Source organism: Motacilla alba, chromosome 2, assembly GCF_015832195.1.
Source record: "Motacilla alba alba isolate MOTALB_02 chromosome 2, Motacilla_alba_V1.0_pri, whole genome shotgun sequence".
Taxonomy (NCBI): Eukaryota; Metazoa; Chordata; class Aves; order Passeriformes; family Motacillidae; genus Motacilla; species Motacilla alba.
Window position 1 is genome coordinate 117,931,835 of NC_052017.1, and position 13,605 is coordinate 117,945,439.

At 37.0% G+C, this 13,605-nt stretch overlaps 1 protein-coding gene across 1 annotated transcript in view; it reads left to right on the top strand.

Annotated features, from left to right (window-relative positions):
• PREX2 (phosphatidylinositol-3,4,5-trisphosphate dependent Rac exchange factor 2) overlaps positions 1-13,605 on the top strand; it is a 171,693-nt gene that overhangs the window by 31,125 nt on the left and 126,963 nt on the right. Inside the window, exons 3-4 of the mRNA XM_038129126.1 lie at positions 11,908-11,979; positions 12,058-12,180. Of these exons, the coding sequence (XP_037985054.1) occupies positions 11,908-11,979; positions 12,058-12,180 (195 nt within the window). The remainder of the gene's footprint in view (positions 1-11,907; positions 11,980-12,057; positions 12,181-13,605) is intronic.

The window sequence follows — 13,605 nt, forward strand, 5'->3', positions numbered from 1 at the left end:
TCTTTTTAACAAGAGCAATGAATTCAAGAGTACATACTTCTGCTTCACCATTTAGTTGCTGGAATTTATTTTCTGAAAAACATAGCTGTTTGTTGCATATTTTATTCTTTCAGTTAGTTGCAGTGTGTAGCAAACTTGAGAAGACAAGATGAGAACTTAGTTCCATAATTCAGTCAAAGATATTTTAAGGATGTGGGCTGCTGCTGCTATGTAATTGGCCATACTATTTTAGGACAGAAGGTTAAGGTCAAATCTCTTGTGAATGATGGTTTTGTTTATCTATAGAGATAGCATCCATTCTGTAAATTATTGCACTGCAATCTTCACAGTAGAAGAGGCTAGAAAAATATTTTGAAATGAAACTCTGCTTCTTTCTTTAAAAAAAGCCCGTGGAAAGTTTTTAACTGTGGATTTGGCAACCTCCCTCTGTTTTTATCCCAGTTTCTTTCACATGCTGCTGGAAAAAATCAAAGTTTAGCAATTAGTAATTTTTAACAGGCAGTTTGGAGAAAATGAGATAAAGCCTGAAAGACCAAACAAGCTGCTTTTCTTTCATCTTCCTTCTGACAGAATTAGTTAGTGTAGTGTCTGCTTCATTTGTATGTGTGAAGTCTTACTCGTCTGGGCTTGAACTTCATAATTTAAACTGAACTCATCTTCCTGCAATTTTTTCTTCCTTAATTTTTGATATAATTGTGAAAACTGAACACCTGGAATAGTGTTAGTAGAGAGAGCATCTTGCCCTGATCTCCCTGCTTGCTTGCCTCCCTCTCCTTCCTACATGCAGGATTTAAGGGAAGAAGGAAGATGAAGGTGTTTCTGTCAGGATGATGTAGAGACTGAAGACTTTGAAACTTGATCTTCATGTTGGGTCTCTTCTTAAAGCTACTTCATAGCTGTGGATCTGCTCCTGAAGCTATTTTACCTTCATTCCCAAGCCATCTCTACCAATACATTCAGGTAGTCTGACGGCTCAGATGAGTTGTGCCATCTGTAACCTGTGGCACCCATAACCTGTTCCTTAAAAGGGATAAGTCAGGCTTCCTAGTGGAGAAGCAACACCTTGTAGTCCAGAAATGAGACTGTGATCACAGGAGCTTTTATTATTGGCCAACAGATGAGCCTCTGCATGGCTCACTGTCTGCAAGTGCAATTCCTTTGGCTGGCCCCTGTATGGCAAATTTTAGTAGTCTGTTATGGAAACAAGGAAAACCTGCAGAGATGTCATTTCCTCATCCAGAGGAAGCATGTACTGCAGGATCCAGAACTATTGAAGATGCTGGAAAACAATATTTTATATTTATTTATGGTTTCTTGATTTCCTGGTCCCACTAACACCATTGTTCCCTTGTGTTGTTCTTAGAAATCTGGTATCTGGAGCTTTGAATGGTTTAGACAATTTGGTTTTTTTTTTTGTTTTGGAGAATGGGAACTGAAAGGATGTTGCTTACAACAAATTAATGCATGAAGTAAAAAAAATGAATTAAAAAAATGTTCCATTTCCTTATGTAACCTAATGTAGAAAGACTTAGTGAGACAGTCTGTGGAATCAACGTGGGTGTTTTGGTAAGCAGCAGTGTGTCCTGGTATGAGTAGTATTCAGTGCTGTCAAACTCTGGTTGAGTATTTACAGATGGCATCTGCTACCACGGTGCTCTGTTCGTGCTTGTCTGCAGTTATGGTGCAAGTGGTCTGGTGAGGAGGGTGGTTTGCATGATGCTGTGACTGCTGAATGTTCTCCTTTTAATTTAAATAGTGGCCCTTCAGACTGTTCCCATGGACTGACTGGGCATGACAGTCTCCTTGTACTTATTTTCACAGGTCCAATATCCAAAAAAAATCCCCACTTCTCTCTGCTTGAACCAGAGGATGGTTTAAAGCTTTTGATTACAACCTAAAAGAATGATGCTCTTCTTTTGGAAAAAAGTTTATAATAAACTGTGTCATCTTAGGGTCCCAACATTTGAACAAAAATTTCATTAAGAAGGTAAAGCAAATGATGTTGCAATCAGGTTTTGTCTTCTGTTTCCCTGTAAAAATGAATGAAAAGGGCAAGAACAGCCATGCAGTCTGTGTTCCTGAGGAACACATGCTTCACAGACAGGGCAGTGTGTTGTGCAATTATGCTGGGAACTCATCAAAGCCAAAGACAGGCCATAAACCTACGTAAGACAAAAAAATGAGCCTGTGCTTGAATAGCAAAAGGAGACGGGAAAGGACCAGTGAGGGAAGTATAGCCTGTGAATGAGTGAGGGGTTATTTCTCCCTAGCATGCATGTAGAATCCTGGTCCATATTTCTTGAAATTAGGAATTTATTTGACAATAAGACAATCCAGCTAATGTGGATAAATTCAAATGGTGTTCACCATCTATTTTGGATGTTAAGATACTCCATTTAGTTTTCTAAAATCGTGTACTCAGTGATCATTGTATCCTTCAAGATGTGGAACCTCTTTGATGGTTGTAAATGGTGATTAGCATGTAAATATCCTGTGGTATAATTAATGTGCAGCAGATGTGCAGATGTGTAGATATTCGCTTTATGTATAGCATAAAGGAAAAAGGGAGCTGTTTTTTTAAAATCATCTACTCTTTAATAGTTATCAAACCAATGACGGAATAAAAGATGAACGATTCTTTGAATGTGCACAGTTGAAATATCCTGTGAATCCAATACAGTCTAAAAATATTATTAATTATTGCTTTTTCCTGGAAATGGGTTCAAAACCATGTGGGCAGTTGGAAATTCATGAGACCAGCTCAGGGTAGAGAATAGAGACATATAACAATCTTTTGTTTGTATGAAGCTGTGTGTAAAATAACTTAATTTTTTATATTGTATTTTATTTTGGAATGGAGTTAAGACAACTAACATGGGCATCTAATTTTCAGAAACCAGTAGTTTTCTCCTTTATTTATTTTATTATTTGTATAATAAATGAAAGTTCTGGTTCAAATTGAACAACATTAAATACTTATATTGCAGTGTTAATTAAATGATGGTTGCATGAACTGAGGCATCATTGCATATGAGTCTATCCAAGTGTGGACCTGTTTAAATGGCAAGCAATAGGAATTATCCAAGACATGTTTCCTTACGTTGGGAAACATTCTGATTGTTACTGATAGGGAAAGAACTTAAATGGGATGTTTCAGCTGTATTTCTGTGGTCAGAAGCAAACACTTTCTATACTCACAACAGCTTCCCTGCAGGCTTTGCAAAGAATTGAAATTGGGGAAGAAAAGTGCTGTTTCATATTCTTCCTTCCTTCGTGTTTTTCTTGGCACATGTGTGCGAATGCAAATGGCAGCCAGAATAGCAATGAACAGTGTTTGAGAGTACATTTTGTTTATACAACTCTGAAAATAAAAATTTTAGCTCTCTCAAGCATTCTAATTCCTAATTAGCATCTAGCCATATTAAACATTAAATAACTTCATAATTAAGGACTGTGCATTCCAGTATTAGAAAAAAAAGTGTTGTGTTGAAAATTGAGCTTGTAAAAAGGGGTTAGTGGGCTTTCATTATGATTGGCTGTCAGTATTTTCAAGTTTCCTCAGTTTATATGTAAAAATGTTTGTTTGTTTTTTAATAAGCTGCATTAATCATGAAGGACCAAATAATTTGTTTTCATTGGTGCTGAGTCAACTTTCCTCCCTTATTCAGATACAATAGGAATTAATGCTTAAATTTAAATTCTGGAATTGGAGATGTAATATGTTATTTCAGGTTTCCTCCTCATAATAAGTGATAAAGATCATGGCTTTCTTAATTCTAGTGGATATTTTTGAGTCAGAAAAGACTCACACTGGTCTTCAAGCATGTTAATGGACTTTAGAAGCATATAGGAGATGTACAGAGGATGACTTTCTTGTAATATTTTTGAAATTTCAAACTACTATTTCTTAAATTGAACCAGAAAATCTAAGTAATTCTTTTGGAGGGGTCATTTTCGACAAATGTGTTTCTCATCTTGTCCTCTCATCTTTTACACTTCCTGAAATTACTCATTTGTTGAAAGAAATAAAGTTTCTTATGTGGAATTGAAGAGTTGTCTCAAAATATTCTAGGAATGTTGAATTCTTCATAATTTGTCTTCTTCTCTTAAAAAATATTTAGGAATACCCTAATTTTGTGAGTAAAAACTAAATAGAAATTCAAGATTTTTTTCCCCAATTGAACCGAGCAAGTTATTCTTGCATAAAAGAAGCAGACACTGCAGCATGAAGTATAAAGGTTTCAAACATGCAAATTCTTTTCTAATTATGATTGCAATATAACGGGAACATACTGTTACTTTCAGATGTACACTTGTTCTGAGGTTTCCTAGATTCTTGTTTTGATTTGCTAGTAGTGGACACAGCTGAATTCACTGGGATTTCCTAACAAGAACCTAGTGTTCTATAAATTCAGGAAACAGCTGACTGTTATGAGAGGTAAGCTGTAATGGTAGGTGTCATTTCTTTTCCATTTCAACTTGAGCGATACAAGATCAGTTATTACATGTGAATGTTTTTTAATACAGAGTATCTTTTTAATAAAAAAGAATCTTCAAAAAGTGATTAAGAGGAATCTTGGCATGCTGGAAGCATTTTATTTATTGATATGGATGCCTCTTGTTTGGTCAGTTTGTTGCAATTCCAACAGACTGTTCAGAAATTCACAGGCCAATCTTTTTTTTGCCTTCCAGAACCTCTCTTGGTGGTTGGAATGTGACCTGTTTGTGTTTTTAATGGGATACAGGCTTGGTTAGCAGCAATCCATGTTACATAAAATATTTGCCAAAAATATTAGACAAACTGCCTTCTGCTTATCTTGCAGACGGGGGTACATCACGTATGCCAGTATATAGCCTTCTGCTAAAGCTCTGGTTAAGCTGTATTTTAATTAAGCAAAAATTTAGGTGATCTTCCAGAAGTTTGCTCTATGTGCATCAGATCACAGGAGCATGTATGAGCCAGACAGACTTCCAGCCTCTGATTTGTTGGAATTTGCAATTATCTCAGCTGCAAGTGTGCAAGTACCTTCATCATTACTCGTCAGCCAAACTTCTGTTGACCAGCAGGAGCACAGCTAGTCCTCAGAAAAACAGATTCCCAAAATGAGGATACTAGATATCCTTATTTTGGGGGCAGGATTCTTGACATCTGGGAAGAAAAGGAATAGATGTCTTCTGAACTGGGCCAGGAAAAGGTTGTACTAAATCTTTTTGAGAAAGGTTTCAGTGCAAGGAAGAGGGTGGAGACATCGGACATCCTGCCTGGCTGTGTGGAACTGGACTTCAACTATAAATCTCTTACTTTCATCTGCAATGGAGCTGAAAGGAAGGAAGGGATCAAAAGTGAAAGCTCAGGTGATTTTAGAGGTGGGGAACATGAGTTTAGGGGGCGCTTCCTCCTCAAAGAAGGGAACTGACTTAAAAGTCTCACAGTGCATGAAAGAAAGAACAATATGTCCAGTAAAAAGTTGAAAAATATCATCAGTGACCACAAAATGCAGAAAAGGTGGTTGAGAGTTGAAGAAGGATGAGGAAAGGTTTTTTTGCTCTACTCTTAGAAATTTTCTGATATTATAGAGAATTAAAAAAAGATACATGATGGAGAATGGGTTGATTATCCCAAAATGTGTCATCACATTAATAATGTATGAGAATATTATGAAGATACATATTTTTCAAAGCATTAATTTCTTTATTTGTGTGTGTACTTACGATTTCATGTTTACTTTAAGTCAGGGATGCTCTTTCAGACAGACTGCTGCCCCTTAGGATCAGATGAATGGAGAAGTGGATTTTTGGGTAGGTTGTGAAAGAAAATTACGGCTAGAACAGAAAACATTGCAGATGTTGCACATCTATTCCCTCTATACTTACAGGCATTGGAATATGATGCCAGCTTTGAAAGTAGCTCTAGGTACAGCAGGGAGAAATAATGTATCTGACCTTGGCTGATGCTCTCGCTGCTGGTTGTGATTCATCCAGTCCTGCAGGCAAGATGGGAGAAACAGGTGGTGCCTCAGCTGGTGAATCACTGGAGAGAGAAGAAGAGTCTTTTGTTCAGTAGCAGAAGCCAGCCCAAGCAGCTACTGCCACTGCTGCTGGCACAGGTTAATGGGAAGAGGAGGGTAGGAACACAGTGTTTGCCACAGCTGCTACTGCTGCTGGAGTCTTCTCTATTGATTTCTGTGTTTTTCCTCCTTGTGGTGAAATCAAACAAAAGTGCTTCAACAAAACTGGCTTGGTGTTCTTCTGGGACTTGGAATCTGATGTGCATTGATTATAGGGTGCAAAACTGCTGTGCTAAATACTGCCTCGATGCCTGTGAACCGAATTAGCCATGGCTAGTCAGCTATGATAGGGAGCAGTTTTCTTCCCAAGTACAGATCTTCATGTTCTCTCTAGAATCATTTGGAATATTGTGAAAAGACCAAAATATTTTCCAGCATCCAGATGCCTACAGTTACATTAAGACTGTAAAGAGAGAACATAGAAACTACAAGTATTTCATGTTTGTATTTCTAGATTTGTGAAGATGAGGTTATTATCATAGACACAGAAAGGTTTTCCTTACAGTGGGTCTCTTTACAGGATTTTGTCTTTGACACTGTGCAAAATAAAATTATATTCAACTTTAATGTCCATAACAGCTAGCTAGCTTTATTCAGAAGGCTTTATGATTGGTTGGGCACTTCACTTGAACTGGTTTTCCTAAAGTGAAAATGTGCAGGAAATTACCTTATTAAAAATACATATGTTTTTTGCAGTTCATCTTGGTTTTGTTTGTGGCAGTGTAGATTTAAGGGTAGAAATGCAGTAAAAAGAATTCTGAGGGGAAAAAGTAAGTAACTATTTAATTTTTTTTTCAGATAAAACCCAATATTTATTTATAGGTTTAATCCCAAGTAGGATTATTACTTTCAGAAAGATAGTTACATATATTTTGTGATCCAGTAGCTCTGACATAATTTCTGGACTTTTTATCTGTAAAGAAGGCAAAAACTCTTTGTGCCCTGGGAGTCTTCTGCAGGCAGACTTCTTTGTTTTCCCTGACTTCATTCCAGATGTCAGAGAAGTCATTTGTGCTGTTGGCAGCTCCTTGTGCTATCTTGTAGCAGTGGTAGGTTTTTGTTTTGGTTTTTTTTCAACAAACCATAAAACAACCATCAAGGAAAAAACCCCACCAAACAACAAACAATGCAACTCTTATTTTGATAAGACCACAAGTCAAAATCCCCATAACAGGAACGCAGTGTGTGTTCTCAGTAAAAAAATGCTGCCTCACTAAATGGCAGCTGATCAGCAGACAGGCAAAACCATTAGTGTTTATTTGTCATCATGAACAAATTCTTTTATAATTATCTGAATTTGGATTTTCAGTGTTTTATGGTTTAATTTTCATGCCCATTGCTTCCTGTATTGTGTTACTGCAATGCCAGGCAAAGCATAAAAGAATTAGACCAGGGAATAATAGAGAAAGTATGTAACAGTTCACAGGTAAGATGAACAAACTGTAATTAACTTCATTGCTATTATTAGTATGGAATCATCTCCAAATTATTCTTTACCATGTTTCTCCAAGGTAGAGGGGAATTACTCTTCTCTACACCACCATGGTACAGGGACCCTGAGTCACAGCCAAAAATAGAGGCATTTTTAAGTTCCCAATAGGACCTGAATGGAGTCAGGGAACTTAAGCACTAAACTGTTATCTTATATATTTCCTATGTAGTTGCTCCCCTATTCCAAAGGGATTAGTTGGACCCCCATGTTTTTGTCTACAAGTTTGTCAGACTTGTAAAGATCATAAAATTTCTTACCATGTGACTCTCCTTATTTAGAATTTTATCAATATTTTGAGGCGTTTCTTCTCCAAAGCAGATATGCACTGCTCATGCAGATGCCATTTTGTGTTAATGAAGTTTCTGGGAGGATGCTTTAGAAAGTTTAGGTTTGTAATTTGAATGCCAAGCTTTGTGGAGGCAGGAGTTGTGGCACTCTGAGTGACTCAAGAATATTCCTAGAGTGACAGAGTTTTCTATAAACAGTTCTAAAAACTGACAAACAAAACTGGGTGTTGTTTTCTTAATGTGGGTAACAAACATCCTCCTTTATATTTGCTTTTCATCTGGTCTTTGAAATTTAGACTGCTCTTTATGGTAGCCAGCCAAGTTGCTGCTCTGAAATGTTGCATGGAGATCTCTTAAAAGAAAAATCACCAATAGTCTGGCTGGCAGAGAGTGCCAGGAATCACTGTTTGCTGTGCTGGAGGCTTGAATCCCTGTACTATAGCAAGGTGGATAGAATGCTGCTGGCACAAGGTGAAAATCTAGAGAATTACATTCTATTTTATACCATATGTCTTTGCTGTTATTTTAGAAAATTAAGAACTGAAAGGAAGTTAAGGGAAACTCTGCAATCTGCTTGAAAAGCTTTGAGAAAGTTGAGGATCCCTGTCTATGTGACATTGCTCTGGGATCCTGGAGTGCACAGAGATATTTGTTATTCTCTTGTGTTTGTAGTAGTGCTTTGAAACTTCTACACTAATGCAGACGAATATTGAAGTAAACTCAGCAAGATGTAGTAAACACAGATGAGTCATGATTTACTGACATTTATGTTTGATGAAATTGTGTTAGGTTTGAACTGATTTTTCACTTTGGTGATTTTTTTTTGGTTTTTTTCTTTTTTGTAAGCATGGAAATCATGTGCGACCATTGATTCCTACAGCTGTTTGCTCAGTCCAGGAACAGGATCTATCCTATTGTTTCCTTGCAATTTGTAATTGGTTTGTTCCTTCATTTAATGTGGTGCTCAGTAACGAGTGTGGACTTGGAGTCTCATACTTGAATTAGTGGTAAAAGTCTTAGAAGGAACTCAGTGCTATTTTTTTTATTTTTTGTTTTTATGTGTCCATTTCTTTAGTGAATTGTAAATTGGCTAAGATGTCCATTCTACTTTTATATTTTTAGAGATGTGTTTTTTCTATGGTTAATTAGAGCTTATGTGGTATGTTTTCAAAAACTTATATAATTATTTCTTTCCATTAACTGAAGAACTGACAGCTCTTGAGTAGTTTCTGTCAATCCTTATATATTTTCCTTTTAAAGTCTGTAATTTCTGTGCTGGGGTCCTCCTTACAGTTGTGTCTGCAAATTACCTCCTTTTTCTCTGTCAACAAATTTTTGCAGAAATGCTTATGGTTGTCCTCTGTCGATGCTTAAATAATTCTGGAGATTTTTTGAGTACTCAGCCCTCTCTGAGACATGTGTGTTTATATGAGTTCAGAGACATTCATCTTTTCATAGTTGCAGTGCTGGATTGAGGTTATTTTACACTCTTAAAAAAGCAATTGCTTCTCCATCCTCCTGCCTGATGATGACTGTCCATTTTCCCTGACAAAGTGCTAGTGCAGAAGTGTTATTTGTGTGGAGTCTGTGGGGTCTCTGTGCTCCAGGAAAGGGGTTGATAAGGGGATTTATGTCCTGGAAACCTGGGTTTTATCAATGCTTTGCATCATTCACTCCACAACGGATGAAGTCTGCCAGGATTGGCCTAGGAGGTAGACACATCCATCCCTACCTGTGCTCCCCTGAATTCTCTTAACACTACTCTTCTAGGAAATGTGAATTATTCCAATTATTTTACAGTATGTGCAATTTGTAGAACTTCATGTAAGTGCTTGAAAAATTCAAATTGTCACATGCATTGATTTTTGAGACGCAGCACAATGATTTTTTTTTCAGGAAGCAAATCTGATTTGGTAGGGAGAACATTTGAGTGCTGAGCAACCTGGTCTAGTGGAAGGTGTCTCTGCCCATGGCAGGGGAATTGGGACTAGATGGTTTTTAAGGTCCCTTCCAGCCCAGAGGCCATTCTGTGATTCTATGATGCCGTGAACAGGTGGCAAATCTTAGGGAAAAAACTGGCCTCATTATTACACTACCCCTGCAGAATGAGTACAGCAAAGTATTACAGGGGCTTCCAAGAAGTTGCAGGAAGGGACTGAGGTTGTCCCAGGCCTCCTGCCTTAATTAGTGATTTGTGTCTAGGCTCTGCAAAAGTTTGGATTTTCCTGGTTTTATTTTCTGATAACCTCTGCAGATGTGATGTCTGGGACAGTGCTGCTTGGACAACTGTTTATTGCAGCTGATATATTCTCTTCTTGACCTCCTGACTCCCATCTAGTGTCTTAAATCACTTGGGAATAACGAATGCCTCAGCTCTCAGTTCCTTCTTAGTTTCACTATCAGCCAGCTTAATGTTCACCTTCCTTCAGAGTTACAGAAAAATGAAGATCTTCTTAGATAACATGAGTGCAGATGAGCAGTATGTTTGGTCTATGGGGAAATAATGTGAACAGAGAGATATTGCAGATAGTAAAAATAGACGTGAGTTTCAGAGATAGTTCTTATAATTATTTTTTCCTCTTCAATTCTAAAGCATATTTAATGGTGTTGCATGGTTTAGTGAAAACTTACAAATTTTAACTAAGAGTCATGCAGGCTTTCACTCTTTCTGGGATTGGTTGTACAGATAATATATGCAGCAAATTTGCCATAACTCCTAGGCATATTCTTAGCAAGGAATGATGTAAAGGGCTGCCGTCCACCATCAGTTAACTGCTGCAATTGAGTTAATGGCATTTTTTTAGCACCAGTAAAACATTAAAAAGAAAGCACAAATAGTCAGGAAAAAGACGGGTTTAATGAACTAGAAAATCTACATCGTTGTAGAGAGCAATAGGAAACATACAGTGTGCTGGCAGTATTCCAAACTTAATTCAGTTTATGTCCTGGATAACTAGATTTGACTCTTCAGTAATAAAAATGTGTAATGCCAGTTACATAGTCCTCTTCAGCAGAGAAAGGAGCATTGCTTGGGAATGAAAATGGTTAAGTCCCAGCAGAGGGCAAAAAGGGCTGCTGTGACTGCTATCTTTCCATACAGGGGTTATTTATTGCCTCTTTTATGGAATTTGCACCACGCCAGAATTTAGATGAGCTCATGTACAGTGTACAATGCACAGTGACTTGGAGCTAAATGGCTATCAAAGACATGACATTTGTGCACTCATGGTGCCAGGTTTTAATGACTGAAGAATTTGCATGTCTGTGTGAAGAATTATCAATGTAAGATTTTAGTCTACAGTTTTTAGATACTTTTTAGGACATACCAACATCTTTGCCATGAAATAAATTAATAAAAATTAATTTTGCTCTTTGTACTTGAGATTTTAATCCTGTTGGAATTGCTTACTGTACGGTTCTTCTTTTTGTGTCCAGTTCTTGAATGTAAAATAAAAGGTAACTTACAATTTTGGCATTTCATTGGTGGTATTACTAACTTCTAATTTGATCACTGGGAATTAGGTTCTCGGGGAGGGAAGACAGAAAAGTTTTCATTAAGCAAAACCAGGTGCAGCTGACTGTTGTTTTACAATAACTTTGATTATTAGTATGTCTGAAATCTGACTTTTGGTTGCTATGGTAAAAGTTACATGACATAATAGTATCTCCTGATTAGTTTAATTTGGAAATTAGCATCTTATTTTGGCTTGGCTTGTGCTCAATTTGTAAAGTAATAGAGTGAGATTTTGAAAATTAATACATTTTTCTCTTGCTTGATTGTAATATGAGTGCAGGATGGAAGTGGTACTTCAGAGAATGTTCAGTTTCTCAGCTTCATTAATATTTTACTCTTTTTAACACTGTGTAGATAGGCCTTTCTATCATGTTAGAATAACAGGACTACTAATTGATTTATAAATAAAGAGCTTGTTTTAGATTCTGAATAATAGTCTGATGTGGCTCTATATCCAGTTTGGGGAAAAAATTAAAACATAACATGCCAGAAGTTGTTCAAGTCTTCCTGAAATAACTTTTTCCTTATTTGTCTTGTTTCATGCAGGCTTTTCTTCACCGAATGATCCAATGTGCTGCAGCCAAAGTGGATAAAAATGTCACAGAAGAAACAGTTAAGGTTAGTCTCCTACTTGTGTTTTTTTTCCTTCTGTTTTGTATCTGATGTCTCACTTATGTATGTTTTATTCTTTTGCAGATGTTGTTTTCAAATATTGAAGATATTCTTGCAGTTCACAAAAACTTCCTGTCCCTTGTGGAGGATTGTTTACAGCCAGAACCTAATGCACAGCATGAAGTTGGAACCTGCTTTCTGAATTATGTATGCTATCTTTTATTTCAGCTTTTTTTTTTTACGTCTTTCTTTTATTTTTTGCCTTTATTAATTACTATCATGATGATAAGTGTACCTAGTCATGAAGCCTAAATATGACCTGATTGCGTAATGAAGAGTACTTTGAAGTTCAGCTCTTGGTTACTGTGATGTCCCAAAAAAAAAAAAAAAAAAAAAAAGAGATGGGAGGATGGTGAAGAAAGAACATATTAAATGACACTTCTGGTGTTTCATCATTTTTATATTCACCAGCTCAGGCTGCCAAACTGAGCCCTGCAGCTTGGGCGAAGCTGTTAGTGTGTGTTAGATGGAGGTACAAGGTTGCACGGAGCAAGAGTAGTACTGTCTTTTTATTCCTGCTTAGTGCTATGCAAAAATGTGAATATTTAGTAAAGAATTGTATATATTGGATCAAATACCTCCATGGCTCTGGATTGTGAAGATATTTTATTTCCAACAACTGCAGTACCTCTACAAATGAGTGTGTTTGTATGTCCTGTAGTAATTGGTTTCTAGGAGTATTATTTTTCCTGTTGGAGCAAAACAAGGATGTTACTGTTACAGAGCTTTGCAACGTAAAGACAAATTGGTTTGCTTTCAGTTGTAGACCTAACAAAAAGTCCAGGTTTCATTGTTATCTCTGGTTAGAGTTCCATTTGTTTGTTAAGTCTTTAATTATTCATTGTGGCAGGAGAAATCTATTAATGGTTAGTGGAAACAATTTACAGAAGTTGAGTGACATCAGTTTTTAACTTCGCAGAAAAATGGATCATATTTGAAAACAAGTGTTAGCAGAAAAATTGGGTAATAATGTCAACAAATTAGCCACTCATTTTGCATTTTCTTCATGTATGTTTTTATCCTGTGTGTTTGTGGTAATTCAAGCTCTGAAATATTTCAGCAAAACCTTATGAAGTTCATCAGAGACAAATGTAAAGTCTTGCATCTGGGAAAACATAATCTTGGAGTGCAGCACAGGCTGGCATCTACCTACATGGGGGCTCAGCTCTGTGGAAAGGGACCTCAGTGTCCTGGTGGACCAACATCTCAATATGAGTGAACAGTGTGCTGCTGTGACAAAAAAAATAAAGCCAAGAGTATGCTGGGATGCAACAGTTACAGTGTCACCAGCAGAGATAAAGAAATCCTTATCACTGTCTGCTCAGTGCTTGTTAGACCACAGCTGGAATTCTGTGTTCAGTTGGAATTCTGTGGTCCCTGCTGTATGAAAGAGATGTGGACAGTCTGGACTGGTTTAAGAGAAGAGCCACAAGGATGATCATGGGAAGTGTTCCATGTGGCTGCCTGAGAGAACTGACTTGAGAAAAGAAGGCTTAAATGAGACTTTATCTCTATGTTCTGGTATTTAAAAGGTGGCTACAAAGATGGAGACTCCCATTTTACAGAATCACA